A 21,828-nucleotide genomic window follows, 5' to 3' on the forward strand; every position below is an offset into this window, starting at 1 on the left:
CCAGCATCAGCTGCTGCGGTGTCAGATCACATCTGGAGTAGAGGTCTGCCTAGGGAGTAAGCAGGAGAACATCATCTTAATAGCCTTTGGCTCACCCAGAGTCAGGGAATGAGATGAAAACAGGTCAGAATGCAAGTGACTTAATCACAGTCCTCCTAGAATTACCTGTTTATGTTGCATGTATACATAAGAAAAAATTCTGTCATGTTCCCAAGGTAGAATTGTGATAAGCATGTGCCAGTGTGAAAGCTGGAAGGGAAAAAGCTATTCTCTAACAGGAGAACATAAAGATTCATTTCTCTTCCACCCTCAACTCCACCAAAATAAATCCTTCCAATAGTAAAAGTTTAATAATTTCTTGTGGGTTTTTCTTAAGTCTTTCACTAACTGGGTATTTTCACGTATTACAGAGGATGACACTACACATAAAATACATGGTTGGCCTATGATATGGTTATATGGCCTTTCTTTAGGAATTATGTTCTTTTTCCTCTCCAAAAAAAAATAGCCTCAACAGTGTTTTTGGTTTTTTTTTTCTTTTTTTGGCTTTTTAGAAGGGCAGGATTTAAGCAAAGCATTGTGAAGAGGAGAAAAGATCTAGGACTAACAGTATAATGGTATGAACGCACGTGACTGGGAAGAATTTACTACACAATAAGAAGGGAGCTTCTTAAGTATGCTGGGCGGTGATTGTTTCAAGTGTGCATTTTTAAAATACTATGTATGGAAGTCACAATTTAATGAAAAATATCTTAAATGATGACCTTTCACAATCCTGATTTTTGTTTTGTTTTGTTTTGTTTTGAGGCAGGGTCTCACTCTGTTGCCCGGGCTGGAGTGCAGTGGGACGATCTCAGCTCACTGCAACCTCCACCTCCAGGGTTCAAGGAATTCTTGTGCTTCAGCTTCTGCATAGCTGGGATGCCCAGCTAATTTTTGTATTTTTTAGTATAGGTTTTGGCCAGGCTGGTCTCGAACTCCTGGCCTCAAGCAATCAGCCTGCCTTGGCCTCCCAAAGTACTGGGATTACAATCTGATTTAGTTTTACAAATGACTAACAAACTTCAGAAAACATTCATAGAGTCAACAATGTATTATACGTCTTAGATTTATACATTTCATATATGCTTTTAAAGCTTCAATTAACAGTTCAATACAAAATTTAAAAACAAACATATGCAGCAGTGGTTCTCAGGCACCAGAACTGAGGAGGAGACTGGAGCGAGTCTTTTCCCTAGCACACATACAGTGGATATTATGAACCATGAGAGTGGTATGTTTCCTTCTGACCTAGCTGCCTTTTTGATTGAATTTTGTTACAGTGAACAGCTTTAATAGGTATGATATTGCTAACTGGAAACAATGAGATTTAAAATAAATTGATAACCTGTATTTTCTTGAAGTCTTTAAGACCTAAAATGATTACTTTTCTCCTAATAGAGCTCCAGAATCATCCAATGAAAATAATATTGTCCATAAAGCATGCAGAGTATCTGCCTAAGAACCACTGCCCAGGGTTATTCAATGTCTTCAGGCCTCACAGGATGAGGTAATGGTATGATGGATTTCTTCTCAGTATCCCTGGAAAGTGCTTTCCTCATATCTGTAAAGAAGCAAAGTTTAATATAAACACCCAAAAAAAGTATTATATCAAATGTAAAGTGTATAGGTAAAGTTCCCATAAGAGGTTTTATCTGCTACCCCCACTTCCACCAGATTCTAAGCAAAATGTATTTATAAATGTCTCCCAATTGCCAAGTATACCAGATGCTAACCAAACCTCACCCAGGATTCAGCTCACAATACACATTTTCTTGTTCACAAAATAATATGTAACATAGTAAAACAGTAATGTACAGAAATTAACCATTGGTTAGTTAATAGGTAAGTTAATTACTACTACTAATAGGTTCATAAAGGTAGGTTGAAGGAGATTTAAAGTCAAATATGATTCTTCTACATTTATTAAAATAATCAAATACTACAATCTGTAGAACAAATGTAACTTTCGACTTCTTGAGGATACTGCCATGGAAGGGAGCTTACCATAAGCGTCCTCATCAGGCTCCCCGTTGCTGGCCGAATAGTACTCTATGACCGTCCTATATACACTGTAGCCCAACTGCTTGTACATGTTAACTGCAACTTGGTTAGATACTCTTACAAAGAGATCGACAAAAAATCCACCCTTTCTTTAAAAAAAAAAAAAAAAGGAAAATGTTAGAATGTGAGAAACCCTAGATAGTAATAGATACATATTTTTTTTAAACATGTTTTTACCTTGCTTTGACTACTACTCAGAATGGTAGTAACAGGACCTTGTAGCTGATTACATGGTAATAGAAATTTGTATTACTTAGGATTTATGACAATTACTTTGCAGTGTAAGATGACTTTATGTTTGCATGCTAGTATTTCAAAAGCTACAACACATTTTCTTAAAAGATAAACTCAACACATTTGTTCTACAAATTCACCACCTATTATAGTTTCTCCTGTTTATGAAGTTTATATACACGGAATCATATATTCTTTTGTCTTTTGTTCTCTCAGTCGACTAACATTGTAAGAGTCAGCTTCAAGAGTGGCTGGGCTTGTGCACCACAAGTCATTCATGGTCCTGTTGATACGCTTTTGACTTTTACTATTATAAATGATGCTCCTATGAATACTTTTGTTGAGTGTCTCACGTAAGGTCTATAGCTAGGAGTCTCACTGTTGTGTCACAGGGCACATCTTTATTAGTTAATGCCAAACTGTTTTTCCAACTGGCTTGTACCAACTTACTCTTGCACAGAAGTGAGTAAGCCTCCATTCCACAGCAGCAAGGCTTGGTGCATCACGTTTTTATTTTTGCCAATCTTACAGTGTAACTATATCTCAGATTTTAATTTGTATTTCCAATTACTAACAATGCTGAATATATTTCTGTTGGTTGGCCATTTAGATTTCTCCTTCCGTACAGTACTTGAATCTTTCACACAGTTTTCCCCTTGCTACAGTTCTCTATGTATTGTGAATATTCAATACTGTGTAATGTCTTTGCAAATATCTTTTTCCAATTTGTGGTTTGTCTTGTCATTATCCTTATGTTGTCTTTTGAAAAAAAAAAAAAGTCACTTCAGTGAAGCTGAATATATGAATGTTTCCCTTAACCTTTTTATGGCCTTTTAAAAAAGTTCTACACAGGCCACAGAGACACTCTGCCATATTATATTCAAAAGACTTCTTAGTTTTGCTTTCACATCTAGGTTTTTAATAAATCTGGAGTTGATTTGTGTATGGAATAGTGGTAATCTGGGAAATTTTTTTTCCTATAGGGACATCCAATTGTCCAACCACCTTTACTGAAAAGTCTATCTTCATACTATTGATGTGCAATGCCTCCTCTGTGGTATGTTGAAGTCCATATATTCTTGGGTCTGTTTCTCAAATTCTGTAACACTGGTCTAGATAACTACAGCACTAAAATACAGTCTCACTCTTTACAGTCTGATACCTGGAGGGGCACATCACCCATTTTTGTTGTCATTCAAGAATATCTTGTCTCTTTTTTGTTCTTTCTGTTCCTCTATATGTTTCAGAGTCAGCTTAACAAGTACTGTAAAAAATGCTTGGGATTTTGACTGCAATTACATTGGAACTGTGATCAATTACCTGTTTTACTGTATCCTCTAATCCAGTGATAGTTTATCGCTCCACTTATCAGGGCTACTTTAATATCTCTCAAAAAAGTTTTTAAAATGTCAGAGAGGTCTCGCATAGCACTTGCTAGATTCTTAAGTACTTAATGTTTTTTCATGCTGTTTATATATATATAAATACAATTGATTTTTATACTGACTTTATATCCAACAACCTTGCCTACCTTTTATTAATTCTAAACATTTATTTCTAGATTCTTGTGGATTTTATATTTGTATAATCATATCTGCAAAATAAGTTTTGTTTCCTCTCGTGTAAATACAATTTATTTTTATGTTGACTTTATATCCAACAACTTTGCCTTTTATTAATTCTAAATATTTATAGATTCTTATGGATTTTATATTTGTATAATCATATCTGTGCAAAGTAAGTTTTGTTTCCCCTCAATCCTATCGTTTATTTTTTCCTGCTTTCCTGTGCTGTCTATAATTTCTAGTAAATTACTAAAGCGGGACTAACTTGTCCCTGATTTCAAAAGGAAAGCATTCAATGTATCACTACTAAATATATTTACTACAGATTTCTTGTAGATATTTTTCAGGTTAAGGAAGTTCCCCCTTTCTATTTCCTAGTTTGCTAACAGTTTTTATCGGGAAGGAATATTGGATTTTATCAAGTTTGCTGCACTTTCTAAAATAACCAGCGTTCTCCTTTAGTGTAAAGTTGAAACCACCTTGTTCCTGATGTGTCATCCTATTTATGTAGTGCCAAATCCACTTTGCTAATTATTTTTCCAGGATTTTACATGTGAGTGGGATGTTCCTCAAATTTTCCTTTCCCATATTTTGTCAAGTATTGTTATCAAGGTTATCCTGGCCTTAAAAAATAAGTTGAGGAATGCTCCCTTTTTTGGCTTGTGCAAAATAGTTTGTGTAAAAGTGACCTTTCAGTCATTATTTCTTAAATGTTTGGTAAAATTGGCCAGAGAAGCCAGTTTTCTTCGTGAAAAGATTTTGGGCTACTGATTGAAATTCTTTAGGGCAGGGGTTGGCTTACAACCTATTTTGCTACTGCCTTCAAGCTAAGAATGGTTTTTGCAATGGTGGTTAAAAACAAAACAAAACAAAACAAAAAAACTGTGTAACTAAGACTTTAGGTGGCCTGTAATGCCTGAATATTTACTATCTGACTCAGAAGAAAATTGCTGATTCTTGTTCTATAGGCTTGACAAATTTCTATCTCATTGTTCTATCAATTAGAAAAAAGCATGTCTAAATCTCCCATTATAATAATTATTTGTCTGTTGCACCTTGTAGTTTTGTCAATTTGTGCATTTTTACTTTGAAATGATGTCACTGGGTATATACCATTTTAAATTGCTATTTTTTTTTTTTTTTTGAGATGGAGTCCCACTCTGTTTCACAGGCTGGAATGCAATGGCGTGATCTTGGCTCACTGTAATCTTCGCCTCCCAGGTTCAAGCATTTCTGCCTCAGCCTCCCGAGTAGCTGGGATTACAGTCACGTGCTACCACGCCCAGCTAATTTTTGTATTTTTAGTCAAGACGGGATTTCACCATGTTGGCCAGACTGGTCTGGAACTCCTAACCTCAAGGGATCCATCTGTCTCGGCCTCCCAAAGTGCTGGGATTACAGTCATGAGCCAACACTCCCAGCCTTGTTACTTCCTTGATTAAATATTTTATCAATATGCAGTGACCCTTTTTTATGCTGGTAATAATTATTCAACTACAATTTAACTATTATTAATAAGAATTCTAACTTTCTTTTGGTTAGAATTTGCAAGGTAATTAAAAACTTTGCTTTCAATCTTTCTGTATTAAAAATATTTTAATATATTTTACACATATTTCCTGTAAACAATACAGACAGCCTTTGTCTTTTAAATAGAGTCATCATAGCCGGCCGGGCATGGTGATGGGTGCCTGTAATCCCAGCTACTCAGAGGCTGAGGCAGGAAAATCGTTTGAGCCTGGGAGGCGGAGGTTGCAGTGAGCCGAGATCACGCCACTGCACTCCAACCTGAGCAACAGAGCAAGACCCCATCTCAAAAACTAATAATAAATAAATAAAGTCCTAAGTCCATTAACGTTTACTGTTGTAATTACTGACAATATCTGGATTCTTGGCTACCCAAGACCCCGTCTCAAAAACTAATAATAAATAAATAAAGTCCTAAGTCCATTAACGTTTACTGTTGTAATTACTGACAATATCTGGATTCTTGGCTACCCAAGACCCCATCTCAAAAACTAATAATAAATAAATAAAGTCCTAAGTCCATTAACGTTTACTGTTGTAATTACTGACAATATTTGGATTCTTGGCTACCCAAGACCCCGTCTCAAAAACTAATAATAAATAAAGTCCTAAGTCCATTAACGTTTACTGTTGTAATTACTGACAATATCTGGACTCTTGGCTACCATTTTATTTCATGCATTTTGTTTTGCTGGTTTAGTTTCCTTTTTCTCTTCTTTGGGGTTGATTTCTATCACTCAATTTTTCTTCTCTACTTGTTTGGTTTCTATTTTTAACGTATACATTGTATGCACTATGTATACATGTATATAGTGTATATAAGCATGTGTACATGTATTATGTATGTGTACATGTATTATGTATGTGTATATGTATATATACCCCTACAAATAAAGATTACTTAAATCTTAGCAACTAGTCTAAAATAACGAAAGCTTAGAAACTGGAAGGGAAGAGAGCTTAGTGGTTTTCTACTCAGAGGGAGAATCTGTCATATAAATACCTTAAATTATATGTGCAAGGTCATAGCTAGTTACAACCTACTTTTTTTTTTATTATTATACTTTAAATTCTGGGATACATGTGCAGAACGTGCAGGTTGGTTACATAGGTATACGCGTGCCATGGTGGTCTGCTGCACCCATCAACTCGTCATCTACATTAGGTATTTATCCTAATTCTATCCCTCCCTTAGACCCCACCCCTCACAGGCCCCGGTGTGTGATGTTCCCCTCCTTGTGTCCATGTGTTCTCATTGAACAACCCACTTTCTAACTCCCTGTTTACTATACAGTAATGCCAAATCCGTTTTTTCAACATAATGCCATTAATAAATGTGTATAAACTATAATCATGCTAAAAATTTTCTTCCCTTCTTTGTTTGGTCTAGGGAGAACTTTAAAAAATCTTAAAGATTAGCACTGACTTCTTTTTCAGCTAACACAATTTCTTCTCTTCTCTGAATGAGTTTGAGCTCCTTTGCCTCTAATTTGGCTTGAAGCCTTTGTCAGGCCACAGTTACTTCTTTAAAACTTGCCTTTATTAAATCGAATAATTAAGTAGAAATTAAGCTCAAGAACCCTTCTCAGCAACTATTCTCTTTCCTACCACAATTTTAGGAAATTACAGTGGAGAAAGAAATGGCAGCTTGACAACAGGTCAAACTTATACAAACATATCTCTTCTAGAATGAAGATACGAGGAGGGGCTTTCTCTTCTATTTATTGTATTACTTTTATCTCCGGTAATGAAGAGGTTTGATATCTACAACACATCTCTTAAAAAAAAAAAAAAAAAAAAAGATGCCATGCCGGCAGTTCGCAAACTGTGCACTCAGGTGCCCTAAAGTGTCCCAAACTCATACAGCCACCAAAAGATATTTCAAATGTTCAGGGAAAACAGCAAAACCTTACATGTCAGACACTGGCAAACTAGTTTGAAGTAGTTCACAAATTCAACATTAGATCATGCTACATTCCTCTTAATGACATAATATTTCTATGAAGCTGAGTTTCTGGCAGTTGCTGTGATTTAAAAAAATACTAAATGAAAATCAATGTGAAACAGGAATGCAGGTGGTTGTGTCAAGTCATTTAATGTCCAACAGGTGCACACATCTTATTAGTAGTTAGCCACAGTTATTTAAGAATGAAATAAAAATATTTCTTCTTTCAATTTATTTTTTTCTAAGTGGCTATTAGCTGTTAGGCTATAAATACTTATTAAACAGTTAGAATATAACTGCTTAAGACTGAACTATTTTCTTTTGGCCAAGGAGCATTGTTAAAAATTTATTCAGATGCCAAGGCCATCTTAACCGATTTTAGGAATGTGTGCCACCGTGGCAGGAACACTAAGAGAAACCTCGGGAGCTGGCCCTTGGAACTGATTCCACCAATTCCTCGGCTTATAGGCCTACAGCGGGTCACTACAACACTTTGCCTTAATTTCCTCAATGGCAAAATAGAAACAGTATCACTTTATGTGCCAACTGTTGTAAGGACTACTGGAGATGGAAGATGAAATTCCTGTGAACTGTAAAGCGTGACAGTTATTCAGCCTGAAGGGGAAAAAAATGGTTAGGGGTCCACAAATCACTAAGTGTATTTGAAAAATCGAATCTCACCTTTCTGAAATCTCCTCTAGTAACTCCATAAGTTTAGCAGCCAAACCAAGGCGTCGAAATTCTGGGGCAACAGACAGAGCTGTGACGTGCCCGTGCCATTCTTCCCTAGCTACTGAGCCTTCTGCTTTACCCATAACTGCCAACAACAACAAAAATCACATTCAGTAACTAGACACTGATTTACACATAAATATAGAATTACTGTTTGGTACGTTTTTATTACAAAGGAAACTAATAACGAAGTTTTTATTTTTAAGTACCACCTGAAGTCATCCGGCTAACAGTGCTTTTATTTGAAACTCACTTGTAAATGTTAACACTATATGTTACATTTAGGATAGTTCTAAAATCAGGACAAAAAAGAATGATATACTTAAAACAACTAATTTTGAAAAAAGAACCGGAGTATGTATTTTTTCAAATATCTACATTTCATATGGGTGTGGGTATATGTGGGTACATGTGGATGTACATATATAGCTCAAAGCTAAAGGTTTTGTTAGTAATACTAATTCAATGAGGATGCTATGATGCCTGCATTATGTACTAAATAAGCCATGTAGAAATTTAACAGAAGTATCGAATGAAAGATACATTTTTTTTTGAGACGGAACAGAGTCTCGCTGTGTCACCCAGGCTGGAGTGCAGTGGCATGATCTCAGCTCACTGCAAGCTCTGCCTCTGGGGTTCAAGTGATTCTCCCGCCTCAGCCTCCTGAGTAGCTGGGATTACAGGCACACGATACCACGCCCAGCTAAATTTTTGTATTTTTAGTAGAGGCGGGCTTTCACCATTTGGCCAGGCCGATTTTGAACTCCTGACCTCAAAGCATCCACCTGCCTTGGCCTTCCTAAGTGTTGGGATTACAGGCATGAGCCACTGCACCCAGCCTTAGAATGAAAGATTTTTTTTTTTTTTTTTTTTTAGAATGAAAGATTTAAGAAGACCGGCCAGGCGCAGTGGCTCACGCCTGTAATCCCAGCACTTTGGGAGGCCGAGGTGGGCAGATCACGAGGTCAGGAGATGGAGACCATCCTGGCTAACACAGTGAAACCCGGCTCTACTAAAAATACAAAAAATTAGCCGGGCGTGGTGGCGGGCGCCTGTAGTCCCAGCTACTCGGGAGGCTGAGGCAGGAGAATGGCTTGAACTCGGGAGGCGAAGCTTGCAGTGAGCAGAGATTGCGCCACTGCACTCCAGCCTGGGAGACAGAGCAAGACTCCGTCTCAAAAAAAAAAAAAAAAAGATTTAAGAAGACTAAGACCATGTCTGTCTGGTTCACCGCCGTTATCGCCTGGGCCTAGCACAATGCCCAAAACAGAGAAGAGATCAGTAAGTTGTTGAATTGCTGAAGAGGAAATAAAATTACAAGCATCATGATTATATTCCAATTCTGCAGTCTAAAGCAATCGGTTGAAATCTATATTAAAATCTTTACCTACTCCACAAAATCCTAGTGGTATTATACTTACTATAACCCATTAATTCTCCACCAGGTGCCTCTGCAACAATGAAATACTCTGGCCAGTGGGCGAGGTACTGTAGGTAGAAAGGAATCCCATACTAGAGTCCTGTTAAGGAGTGTGAAAAGTAATGGACAGTAAAAGGTTCTTCATTAAGGGATACTGTAAAAAAAAGTTTCCTTTAAAAAGTATATTGTTACTTTATCCCCAGCTCTGTATAAGTCCTATAATCATACATACCATTACATGAAATATTTAGGTTATCATTGATTTTTAACAAAATTGCCTGGACATATAGCCTCAAGTGTGGAATGGTGATAGCACTGTCTAACAGAAAGCAGAGAATCAGGACCCCAAAGTTCTACAGTCTACTCCCTACTGACCATACCATATCTAAGTCTCTCTATTTATCACCTGATATTATTTGTTTGCGGTCTGCCTCCTCTTAGTCTATCAATGTCATGTTCCCTCTATCCCTGGTGCCTGGTACACAGCAGATGCTCAATACACTGATGCTTACATAATTGCACTGAAAAATTAATGGCTAGTTCCTACTTTGATTTCAGCTATGAGACTGTGAAAATAACTTTACAAACTAAGTCCTTCCAGAGCCAACTTAATTACCCAGTTTTTCCTCTCCACTGATTCAAATCCTGCATTTCTAGTAATGCAGATAAAAGCTGGCTTAAGGAATCAACTATGTTAACAGTAAATGCCTGAATAATTTGCTCATGACTTAACTCTTCAACCTTGGGATGTCCTTACTGACATGTAATCATTCCTACATTTCTCTTCTTCTTTTCACTCTGTACTTTAATGGATGAAAATCTATTTCTTGTTAGTATAAACTTTCTGATGCAATTTATCAGAGGACACCATCAATCATACATAAATGTATTTTTTAAGTTCCTGGAAAACCTGTTCAGTGTGAAATTCTTCAAAATCTCCTCTGAAGGACCATCATTATTTTAACACCCCTCAAATACAACCCTTAACATGGCAGGACAGCCAGTCTTCCTGCCAGCCAGCCACTGACATACACCACAACCATTTCTCCTGTGGCTAACAGAGCAGTCCCAGACACCCCTCCCTCCCATCCACCTCTAGGACTAACAGGTTACTTTCAAATATAGGCTCACCTGGATTATGGGACTTTCGCTGTAAATTTTAAATGTCACTGGAAGCACACCATATAAACGGATTTGCATCCTAAAATCCTTCCTTCCTATATAGTGAAATTTTTGTCATTCAAAATTCTTCAAAAATCTTTTAAGTGGTGATATCATTAGTCATAATTTAAAAAATCCAGATGAACACTGCAGATTTTTTGCTTTTCCCATTCAGTTTTGTTTCTGATATGTAGTCCTGTTGCTGCCTGTACCTGTAAGTTAATTTTTACTGCTATATAGTATTTCTTTATGTGAAGAGACACCTTAAATAGCCTGTATCCTGACCATGGACACCTGGGTCATTTCCAGTTTCTCAAAAAAAGTTTGAAATCCTTCTTCAGTACAGCTTAATTTACTTAACCATCTCCTGATTGTTGTGTGTGAATCTTATTCCAAATGCTTAGTAATTCTCCTGCAATAAATAATTTTTGTAATGGTATAACTCAGGGGTTAGCAAACTTTTTCTGTAAAAGGCCAAATGGTAAACATCCTAGGCTTTGTGGGCCATACAGTCCCTGCTGGAACTACTCAAACTGCAAAAGCCACAGAAAAAAATATAAATTAATCAGCATGGTGTCCCAATAACATTTTATTTACAAAAATAGGCAGTGGGCCAGATTCGGCCTATGGGCCTTATTTGTCAACCACTGACAAACTGCCTCTATTTCTTCCTATTTTCAGCTTTCAGGAAATGGAATTACTATTTCCAAAGTGCCTTCTGGAAAGATAATAGCAATTTATATTGTCACTAGCAATTTATGAGAATGTTCCTCTCACCTCACCATCATCAGCACTGAGGTTTATCATTTTTTAAAATCTTGGTTGATACATAAAATATGGCATCTCATTTTGGTTTTAGTTTACATGTCTTCTGACTGATGAGACTGAACTCTTAACACCTTCATTAAGCTCCTATATGCCCTCTTTTGACAAATTACCAGTTAGCAGAACCCTCCTACCCACCTACAGTAGACATGGAGCATAACCCAGAATCTGAACTTTGTGCTGTAAGCCACTAGAGGTGTGGGGTTACCTGTTACAACAGCATAACCAGAGTACCCTATCTTCACATCTTTGCCCCATTTTTCCATTAGGACAATAATAGACACTGCTCATTGTTACCTCAAATCCTTTACTCACTTTAGTAACAAGTCCCAATTTATAAAGTGGGGCACATTTCTGGACTCTAGACAGGATTCGGTAGACAGGTAGAGCATGGAACAGGTGCTGGTCAATGAGACAGAGCGGGGCTGTGCAGCATTTCCCAAAGGTACTCTTTTTTTTCTTTTGAGACGGAGTCTCGCTCTGTAGCCCAGGCTGGAGTGCAGTCGCGCGATCTTGGTGCACTGCAACCTCTGCCTCCCGGGTCCTGGTTCAAGCGATTCTCCTGCCTCAGCCTCCTGAGTAGCTGGGATTACAGAGTAAGCCACCACGGCCGGCTAATTCTTGTATTTTTACTAGAGACGGACGGGGTTTCACCATGTTGGCCAGGCTGGTCTTGAACGCCTGACCTCGTGATCTGCCTGCCTTGGCCTCCCAAAGTGCTGGGAGTACAGGCCCAAAGGGAAGAACACCCTCACCTCCCCCTCTGCGGATTCCGCTGCTGGAAACATGGCTGTGATGCTGTTTGCTCTGGCAGCATCTGGAACAAGGTTACGGCCACCCTGGGAGTGGTAGAGTGCTTAAACTGCAAAGAGCCTGGCTGTTGGTGTCTTCATGGAAGCATCACCTGCCTGGGACTGCTTATCTCCAGACTTTATTCACACTAGAGACGTGAAGCCACCTTGCTGAAGTCACCGTGCTTTCTGGTGAATACAGCCATGCTGACTCCTGAGGGGCAAGGTTAGCAGGGGAGCTATGATGTTACAGATTTCTACCAAGTCATGATATTAACAGTTTGTCAGCAGATCTAAGACAACTCTTGTTCTCAGTTTCACTTTTAACATTGCTTTCAGTGTTGCTTATGATGTTTCCTGACCTACAAGTTTTTAAACTTTTCAGTACTCCTCTGTGTTTTCATTTCCCTATTTTCTTTATTCTCAGTAAATCTTCATTCAACTTTTCTTTCTTTTGTAAAAAAGGATACAGTTTCTGTAAGCGGATCCAAGTTACTGAAAGAAACGAGAAATGTCTCTAGTAAGCAGCATTTACAATAACCAGTTGAAATAAGCCTGCTAAAGCTAACAATAATATGCCACAAGGAAAACAAAACATGTTTCATCAACAACTTTAAGGCCAACTTTAGGGCTGAGGAAGATGATTTAATCTACCTAATAGCCATAATAAGCTGTCACAGCAACTATTAAGGTGTTTACATATTTTTTCACTTAACTGCTGCTTGCTTCTTTAAAATTCAAGTTAATAAATCTACATCTCATGTTTTCTAAGTGGCAATAAATTGCTAATGGAACTGGAGACCAACTAGGGATGTATCTCGCAGAGACAGAAGGTCAAACTCACCCGCTGCAGCATCCAACCCCATGGATCCTCCCTGCCTGTGTCTGGGTCTTCCCTGACAATTGCTCCTTTATTCCACCCTCTAAATGTGGTCACTCTCACCACTCGGTTTTTGCTCCCCACTCCTATTCTACACTCCCACCTCCCTGTCCCCGCCATCCCCATTCCTATGCGTTCAATCACATGTTCTTAGTGGATGCCTCCCAACCTGGCTCTGATGCTGTGGGCAGCTCACCAGCACATCCTAGCACACCATTCCCAAATCTGCATTCTGAAAACCCATCTCCATCGCCTCACTTCCCTAGTCAATTAATGGAGCCACTATTTTGTCAGGCTCAAAACCAGCTACTTTTCAATTGTTCTCTTCGATTTCTAGTCAAATTCTCCTTTGAGACCCACAACTATGATGCTATGACTATGATGCTAGTCATATCATATTTCTGTAGTCCAGCAGTTCTTAAACTTTTTGGTTTCAGAACTCCTTTACACTAAAAAGTTACTGAAGACCCCAAAGAACTTTTGTTTATATGGGTAATATCTACTGATATTTAAAAGTTTTAAATATTCACTCAAAAATAATAAATCAATTACACGTTAACACAAATAACTTTACCAAAAAATCGCTATACTTCCGAAAACAAACAAAACAAAACAAAATCCAGTGACAACAATGGCGTTGTTTTAACAATTCTGCAATGTCTTGCTTAAAAGACAACCAGATTCTCAAGCATTTGTTATGCTTGCTGCTGAAAGATCACACCTTGGGAAGCTCCACTGTGTACTTGTGAGGGAATGACAGTGGAAAAGGCGAAAAACCTTCTTAATACACCATGAAGATAGCTCTAACCTCACACAACACCTGAAACAATCTTGGGGACCCCCAAACCCTGGCCCACTCCTTGAGAATCACTGCTCTCATACAGTGCAGGGAGTCACTCCACCACACCTTTCAACAACTGCTTTATCTCCTGTTGTCTGCCCACCCGCACCCTCACCTCCAGCCCCGCCATCTCAGGGGCTTCCCATCTCATCACGAGGAAGAGAAAACAGGAAGAAGAAGGCTTCGCTAAAGTCCCCCCACCGAACTCACGCACACAGGCATCTGCACCCATATGCTACTTGCTCTCCTGTCAATAGGCATGGAGTGCGGGCAAGAGACCCCTTCAGTACTCAGGACCCTCCTCCTGCAATTCTCTTTCCCTCCTGCATCTGCATCTTCAATTTCTATTTCCTGGAAGAAATGTAGAAATATGATGTGCACTGAGCCATCAGCTGCTCTTGAACAGCTTCCCACTCCTGGGACAGCCTGAAATGCTGTCTTCACTCAGCTTCTGAGACCATGGGGTTCTCCTCTCACCTCACTGAGCCACATGGTCTCCTTTACTTGAACACTTGATGTCCTAAGGTGCCATCTTACAGACTCTTAGCCTTTTTTTCTTCACTTGTGTTGACCCCCAAATTTCCATCTTTAGCCCAGACCTAATCTTGAGACGCCCATGCCCAGATGCCTTCCTGGCCCCTCCACCTGGGTTTCTTGGCGCACTTGGCAGAGAAGCTCAGGTCTTATGATGGCCTCTCCAGGCCTTGCCCTTCTAACCCTCTGCTGTCATCCCCTACCCTCCCATGCTCACTCTGTACCAGCCACGCGGCCTGCCTCCTATTTGAAACGGGTGTCTTCACTTACTGTTCCCTCTATCTGGAAGCTCCCCTGGCCCCCAGTGTTCATGTAACTCATTCCTAAGTTCCCCAGGTCTTTCTTCAAGGGCACTCTCCCTGAACCCCCAAACTAAAGCTGAATCCCCACTCACTTCCAGCTTTCCTTCCATGATTCTATTTCCCTTTGTAACTTAACACTAAGTTCCACATGACTCCCCGCACTGTGTTGGAGCAGTGATTCCCAAGGTGTGGCCCAGGATTTGAGGGGGTCCCCCAAATTGTTTCAGGTGTTCTATGAAGTCACAGCTACTTTATGATACATTAAGGTGTTTAGAGGGGATTATCTACATTCTATAAAGACATCTTTTTGTTTATGTCTTGTTCACTGCTGTGTCTCTAGAACTGGCACACAGTAGGCACTCAAATATTTTTCCAAGGATAAAATATGTGTTAAATTAATTGCAGTGTTCTATATCCATGGATTATTTCAATTCCAACTGCAACATCTAATCTGAGTCATTCTCAGAGTTTTCTACCAAAATGCCCTAATCAAAGAGGCAAGTAAATAGAAAAAAATGGGAACCAGGTGTGGTGGCTCACACTTGTAATTCCATCTCTTTGGAAGGATTAGGTGGGAGAATCACTTGAGCCTGGGAGTTCCAGACCAGCCTGGGCAACAAAACAAGACCCTGTCTCTACAAAAAAATTAAAAAATTAGTGGGGTGTGGCAGCACGTGCCTGTAGTCCCAGCTACTCGGGAGGCTGAGGCAGGAGGATTGCCTGGGCCTGGGAGCTTGAGACTAAAGCAACCTATGATTGTGCCACTACACTCCCATCTGGGTGACAGAGCGAGACCCTGTCTCAAAAAATAAAAGAAAATGGGGAATAAGTGGAGTTCCCCTACTGGCACATTCTGAAGAGGCCACATGATTCTCTGAAATCTAATATTTTCTTGCAAGTGTTCCTGTGTATTTTCTTTCTCTTCATTTCCATGTAAAACTTGTCCTTTCCTAGATCTTCAGTTAAAACGGACTCTCCATGAGGCTCTGCCTTAACTTTTCTTGAAGCTTCAAGGCACCCTGTCACCTCCCATGCTGCACCTCCCAAACTGAAGCCTCTGTCAAGTCATCATCTCTGGGCCACTGCCAAGGCCTCCTCAACGGCTTACCTGCCCAGTTTACCTGCTCTCATCACATGACAGCCCACAGAGCTCAGTGGTTAAGAATTTGAATCCATCACCTGGATTCTACAGTGAACATTTTGCTGCACTGGCTTCATCATTTCTCTCTGCCCATCTATCAATCCTAGATCCACTTTTAAAAACAATCGGGCAGTATGTGAAAACGAAGAACCAAGTAGTTCCGATTCAAGTGTCAGGAGGATAGAAAGGACTATGGGATGAGACTGCTGGGAACACTTTCAAGAGAGGGTGAGCCTCTCCAGAGGCTCCAGGTGGGTTAAGACCCACTCCAGAGCAGTGGATCGCAAACGGAATGTGCGTCTCCAGCATGGTCCCTGACCACAGGGACCAAGTCTTTCAGAACCACTGCTCCAGAGCCAATCTCCTTGGATGAAATCCCTTGCTTTACTCATTCTCACCTGGGCCAATTCACTTGTGCTTGCCATGCCTTGGTTTACTCATACACAAAATGGGGATGGCAGCACCTCAAAGAATTGTGAGGATTAACTGATTACATGGGCACTCAGAACAATGCAGGGAACAGTGAGTTCAACACAAGTCACCGTAGCTACCAGACTGGCCCAACAGAAAATTCTTTTCACAGGATCAAGTCTAAACCCCTCCTGTTTCACCCATTTCTTCCTGACTGCTTAGTGACAAGTGACAGAAACCAGCCACTAGATTCGCACTGATCCCAGTTGTCTGACCGCACTTCGTTTCCCCACTTTCATGCCCCGCTCCTTCTCCGGAACTTCCTTCTTCCTCACTTACCAATGTGTTATCCATCTTCAAGGCTCACCCCCTCTTTGAAATGTTCCCAGCCATCTCACCCCATAGTTCTATCTTCCTGACACTTCAATCGGAACCAATTGGTCCTTAGTTTTCACATACCGTCCTATTGTTTTTTAAAGTGGATCCAGGACTGATAGATGGGAAGGAAGGAGAGATAACCAGTGTAGCAAAATGTTTTTTTTTTTTTTTTTTTTGAGACGGAGTCTCGCTCTGTCACCCAGGCTGGAGTGCAGTGGCGCAATCTCGGCTCACTGCAAGCTCCGCCTCCCAGGTTCACGCCATTCTCCTGCCTCAGCCTCTCCGAGTAGCTGGGACTACAGGCGCCCGCCACCACGCCCGGCTAATTTTTTGTATTTTTAGTAGAGACGGGGTTTCACCGTGGTCTCGATCCCCTGACCTCGTGATCCGCCCGCCTCGGCCTCCCAAAGTGCTAGGATTACAAGCGTGAGCCACCGCGCCCGGCCTGTAGCAAAATGTTAACTGCAGAATCCAGGAAAAGTGTCTATAAAAGCACATGGTGAAATTCCTCCAACTTTTCTAAATGTGTGGGAATCTTCATAATAAAATGTTTTCTTAAAAAAAAAATTGGTACCTGCAAATCAGAGGTCTGGCCTTAACTCGAATCCAAAGAAACTGCATCCAGGACTCTGGGCACAGCAAGCCTCCCCTAAGATCTGCCATGACTCCTCACAGAGGAAAGGTGTCTACACCAGGGTGCGCAGTTACAGTAACTAAACTTGCAAACACTAATCATGACTGAGACGGCATCCGCTGCAGGGGACACAGTGATCAGTGTCATTTCATTTGGATACAATTTAACCACGGCCACCAGGTGGGCTTCACGATGTGCACATACCAACAGCTGCTGACCAGCTTCCGATCCTCGCAAGCCCCCTCTGCGGCCGGGCCTTCGGCGGTGCCCACTGCCCAGAAGAGGCGCGGCCCGGCCACGAGCCAGCAAGCAGTAGGGCAGGGCAAGGAGCTCAGGTCGTGGGCTCGAGGTCCCGCCCCCAGCTCGCCCCATCACCCCAGCGCCTCCTGACAGCGACCACGAGCGGAGGCCCGAGCGCTGCCCCAGAACCCGCGAGCTCGCAGGGTCCAGAGACAAAGTTTGAGCACCTCGGCCAAGGTCGCCAAGGCCGGCGTGCGTCGACTCCAGGCCCACCTGTCCCTGGACTCTGTGGCCCCACGGAGGCGCCCGCGTCGGCCGGCGGGGGTGGTTCTCGCGGGTCCCCGCCCGGGCTTGAGGTCCGGCCGGGAGGGCGCGGCTGGGGCCGGAGCTGGCGGGGCCGGAAAGCAGGGCCCGGGCAGTAGCGGCTGGCCCTAGGCGCGTGTCACTCACATGTTGTTGAAGCGGAACAGGTCGTCGCAGGTGAAGGCCCGTAGCGTGGTCATCGCGCCGCCGCCGCTTCCGAAGACCGTTCGCCGAGACCCCGCGACCGCCCTGCCGGAAGTCTCCCGGAGCGAGGCCGCCGCGGAACCGAGCGGGACGGGGTACTGCTTCCGGGCTACGAGTTGCTCGGCAACGACAGCAGCGAAGCAGCTTCCTCTGGCGGCCGGCGGCGGTAATTGCCAGGCCGCTCCCGTAAGGCCTCCGGGGTTCTGGCTGCCCAGAACCTCGGAACCCGTCCCGCGCAGCGGCTGCAGAAAGCAGGCGGCGACACCTGGGAAGGAGAGAAGCTGCTGGTGATTCGGAAACCCAAGCAGAAGAGCGGAGTTCGCAGCCACCCGGTGCTGCAGAGTAAATGAGGAATGGGAGAATTCATGACCCAGAATCGCTTGTCCTAGTGATGCGAGTTGCAGATGTCATCTTAAAATGTCAATACCACGTTTAAAAATAAAAAGAAGGCCGGGCGCGGTGGCTCACGCCTGTAATCCCAACACTGGGAGGCCGAGGCGGGCAGATCACTTGAGTTCAGCAATTCGAGGCCAACCTGGCCAACATGGCGAAACCCCCTCTCTACTGAAAAAAAAAAAAAAAAAAAAAGGAAAGAAAGAGAAATTAGCTGGGCATGGTGGCACGCGCCTCTAATCCCAGCTACTTGGAGGCTGAGGCAGGAGAATCGCTTGAACCCAGGAGGCGGAGATTGCAGTGAGCCGAGATCTCGCCACTGCACTCCAGCCTGGGCGACAGAGCTAGACTTGGTCTCAAAAATAAATAATAAATAAATAAAAACAAAAAGAAATGTAAAATTGATTTTGATAGTGCACTTTATTTTACCCATTTATTTTTCCTATTTGGGAAAAATATTTTTCCCTGACCCCACTTTATTATACCCGAAATATCATTTCAACATGTAATCAATCAATACTCAACATGTAATCAATCAATAAAAAAATTAAAGTGATATGTTACATTATTTTTTGCAAAGACTTTGAAATCCGGTGTGTATTTTACATTTGCAGTGCATTTCAATCTGAGAGAGCAGCTGTCATTGGAAATGCTTGTTCTCTATTTAGATTTCATCAATGTATGGTTAAAAAGCAGATTCTCATATCCAAGCGGTTCCAAATATACTGTTTTCAAATCGCTGAATCAAACATCAGTTTTTAAATTTAAAGTAGTTAAAATTAAAAGCTAAAAATTCGTTTCTTCAGGCCACACACAGTGGCTCACACCTCTAATCCCAGCTACTTGGGAGGCTGAGGTGGGAGGATCATTTGAGCCCGGGAGGTAGAGGTTGCAATGAGACATGATTGCACCGAGACATGATTGCACCACTGCACTCCAGCCTGAGTGACACAGCAAGACCCTGTCTCAAAAAGGTAAGATAGAGATAAAAAACATAAAGCAAGCAGGAATGCTGAAATGTATTTACACATGAGTGTTAAACTGGTCAATATCCACAGAACTGGTCAATATCCACTGTCTCTGCTGGGCACTGTATAATACTACGCATTTGTATTTTATGGACAAGAAAAATTTTCATTACTATCAATTTTCCTCAGCTTACAAATTTGTAAAATTTTGTATTGTCAAAGACAATAAAAAGCAGAGAAAACCTGGAAACATGTACTAGACAGTAATCTTTTTCTGGCCATTTCAAAGTGTTTCACGATTTTTTGTGTGTGACATGAACTAATGTTGATTTGAATTTTGTTCCTTATGAAGTAGTGAAGGTTTTTATATTTTTGGCTCTGATTCATTGGTATTATAAACATTAGAAGTTTACAGCTACTTTATGTTTGTATCTAGCTAATGGTGGAATAAACATGATTTTGATTTTTAGAAAAAAACACTGTGGATTTAACACAAAGTTAGCACTGGAACCCCGCAGAAACTGGATGCTGTGGGCCAGCAGTTTGCAAGCACTGATACGAATTATTATTCTGATTTTGAGGCACAGATCAGAAATCTCCTGTAGCTACGTGGCCATTCCAACACATGGGGTCAGGGGAACACGCAGGGAAGTACAGAGAATATCCTGGATATTCACCAGCTGGTTCTCCCTTCTCTCCTTTTTGTCTACTTATTTTTAAACTGTTATCAGTTTCCATTGCTGATTGCCTGCTATGAATTAGCATCTTGAAGGGTGGCCCATAAGTGTCCAGCAAATATCGATTAAATAGCTGAGTGAAAAAGCGGCACACAGGTTACCCAGAAGATAATGTCATCCTTGGTAGTTTACAAAGAGGATATTCACGTTATCAACAAAAGTATTTCACCTCTCTGTGCCTCAGTTTCTGTAAAAGGTGCATAATCATAGCACCTACCTCATTGGATTATTATGATTACATGAGTTAATATTTGTAAAGCACTTATAACAGTGCTTGCCACACTTAAGTGCCATGTAAGTGTTTGTTAAGAAAAATAATGAAATTAAGTATTGTGCATTTTGAAGGATCAGAATCTGGAGATGTAGAGTTAGGAGAGGCACAGCCCTCAACCATAGACCTTAGCACAAATGGCTCTGGAGGGGCGGTGGTTGCTCATAGTCCCTGATGAGCAGCTTAGAGTAGATGGGTGAGGCTTTGGAAGCCGCCTCCCTTTCCTCTCATTGTCTTGCTTCAACCAGAAAAGTCTACATGTTGACACACTTGTTTTATGGGTTTTAAAAATACCTTTTAGGGCTATTTACATTCTTAAAGACTTTTTGATAAAAATGATATATGCACATTATTAAGAAATCAAAGAGTTGTGGAAATGTACAAAGAATAAAGCGACAAATCATTCAAAATTTTGCCACCTGGGAATAAACCATGTTAACCCTCAGAGAATTTCAGTCATCTCTCTGTGTAGATTAAGAGAAGTGAGAAAGATACTTTTACTTAAAAGGGATTCTAATTATATATGTTAATAGATTATGAAGTATAAGGTATTACTGTGCTTGACTTTTTTCTTGAATTTAACAGAAGAAAAACAAATCAAATGAAAATGAAAGAGTGCCAGGCGTGGTGAGTCACACCTGTAATCCCAGCACTTTGGGAGGCCAAGGCAGGTTGTTCACCTGAGGTCAGGAGTTTGAGACCAGCCTGGCCAACATGGTGAAACCCCGTCTCTACTAAAAATACAAAAATTAGCCAGGCGTGGTGGTGGGCACCTGTAATCTCATCTACTTGGAAGGCTGAGGCAGAAGAATCGCTTGAACCCAGGTGGCAGAGGTTGCAGTTTGCTGAGATCATGCCACTGCACTCCAGCCTGGGCAACAGAGGGAAACTCCATGTCAATAAATAAATAAATAAATACATAAATAAATAGGCCGGGCGCGGTGGCTCCCATCTGCAATCCCAGTGCTTTGGGAGGCCAAGGCGGGCGGATCATGAGGTCAGGAGTTTGAGATCAGCCTGGCCAACATGATGAAACCCTATCTCTACTAAAAATACAAAAAAAATTTAGCTGGGCATGGTGGCGGGTGCCTGTAATCCCAGCTACTTGTCAGGCTGAGGCAGGAGAATCGCTTGAACCTGGGAGGCGGAGGTTGCAGTGAGCCGAGACTGCACCACTGCACTCCAGCCTGGGTGACAGAGCAAGACTCTGTCTCAAAAAATTAAAAAATAATAAAAATAATAAATAAATAAATATGAAAATAAAGAGATTGCTGAGCAGCACAAAATA

General features: G+C 41.2%; 1 protein-coding gene across 1 annotated transcript; it reads right to left on the bottom strand.

The window, feature by feature from the left end:
- Window positions 1–1,078: 1,078 nt before the first annotated feature.
- On the bottom strand, window positions 1,079–18,478 carry NAA20 (N(alpha)-acetyltransferase 20, NatB catalytic subunit). The gene is made up of 6 exons (XM_030826709.1): window positions 18,115–18,478; window positions 12,774–12,798; window positions 9,528–9,618; window positions 8,056–8,191; window positions 2,047–2,192; window positions 1,079–1,603 (listed from the first exon to the last, which is right to left on the bottom strand). Exons 1-6 carry the CDS (start codon window positions 18,165–18,167, stop codon window positions 1,518–1,520), a joined length of 537 nt encoding a protein of 178 aa, XP_030682569.1. The 5' UTR covers window positions 18,168–18,478; the 3' UTR covers window positions 1,079–1,517.
- Between the last annotated feature and the right edge of the window lie 3,350 nt (window positions 18,479–21,828).

The sequence above is a fragment of the Nomascus leucogenys genome, chromosome 13, assembly GCF_006542625.1.
Source record: "Nomascus leucogenys isolate Asia chromosome 13, Asia_NLE_v1, whole genome shotgun sequence".
Classification (NCBI taxonomy): Eukaryota; Metazoa; Chordata; class Mammalia; order Primates; family Hylobatidae; genus Nomascus; species Nomascus leucogenys.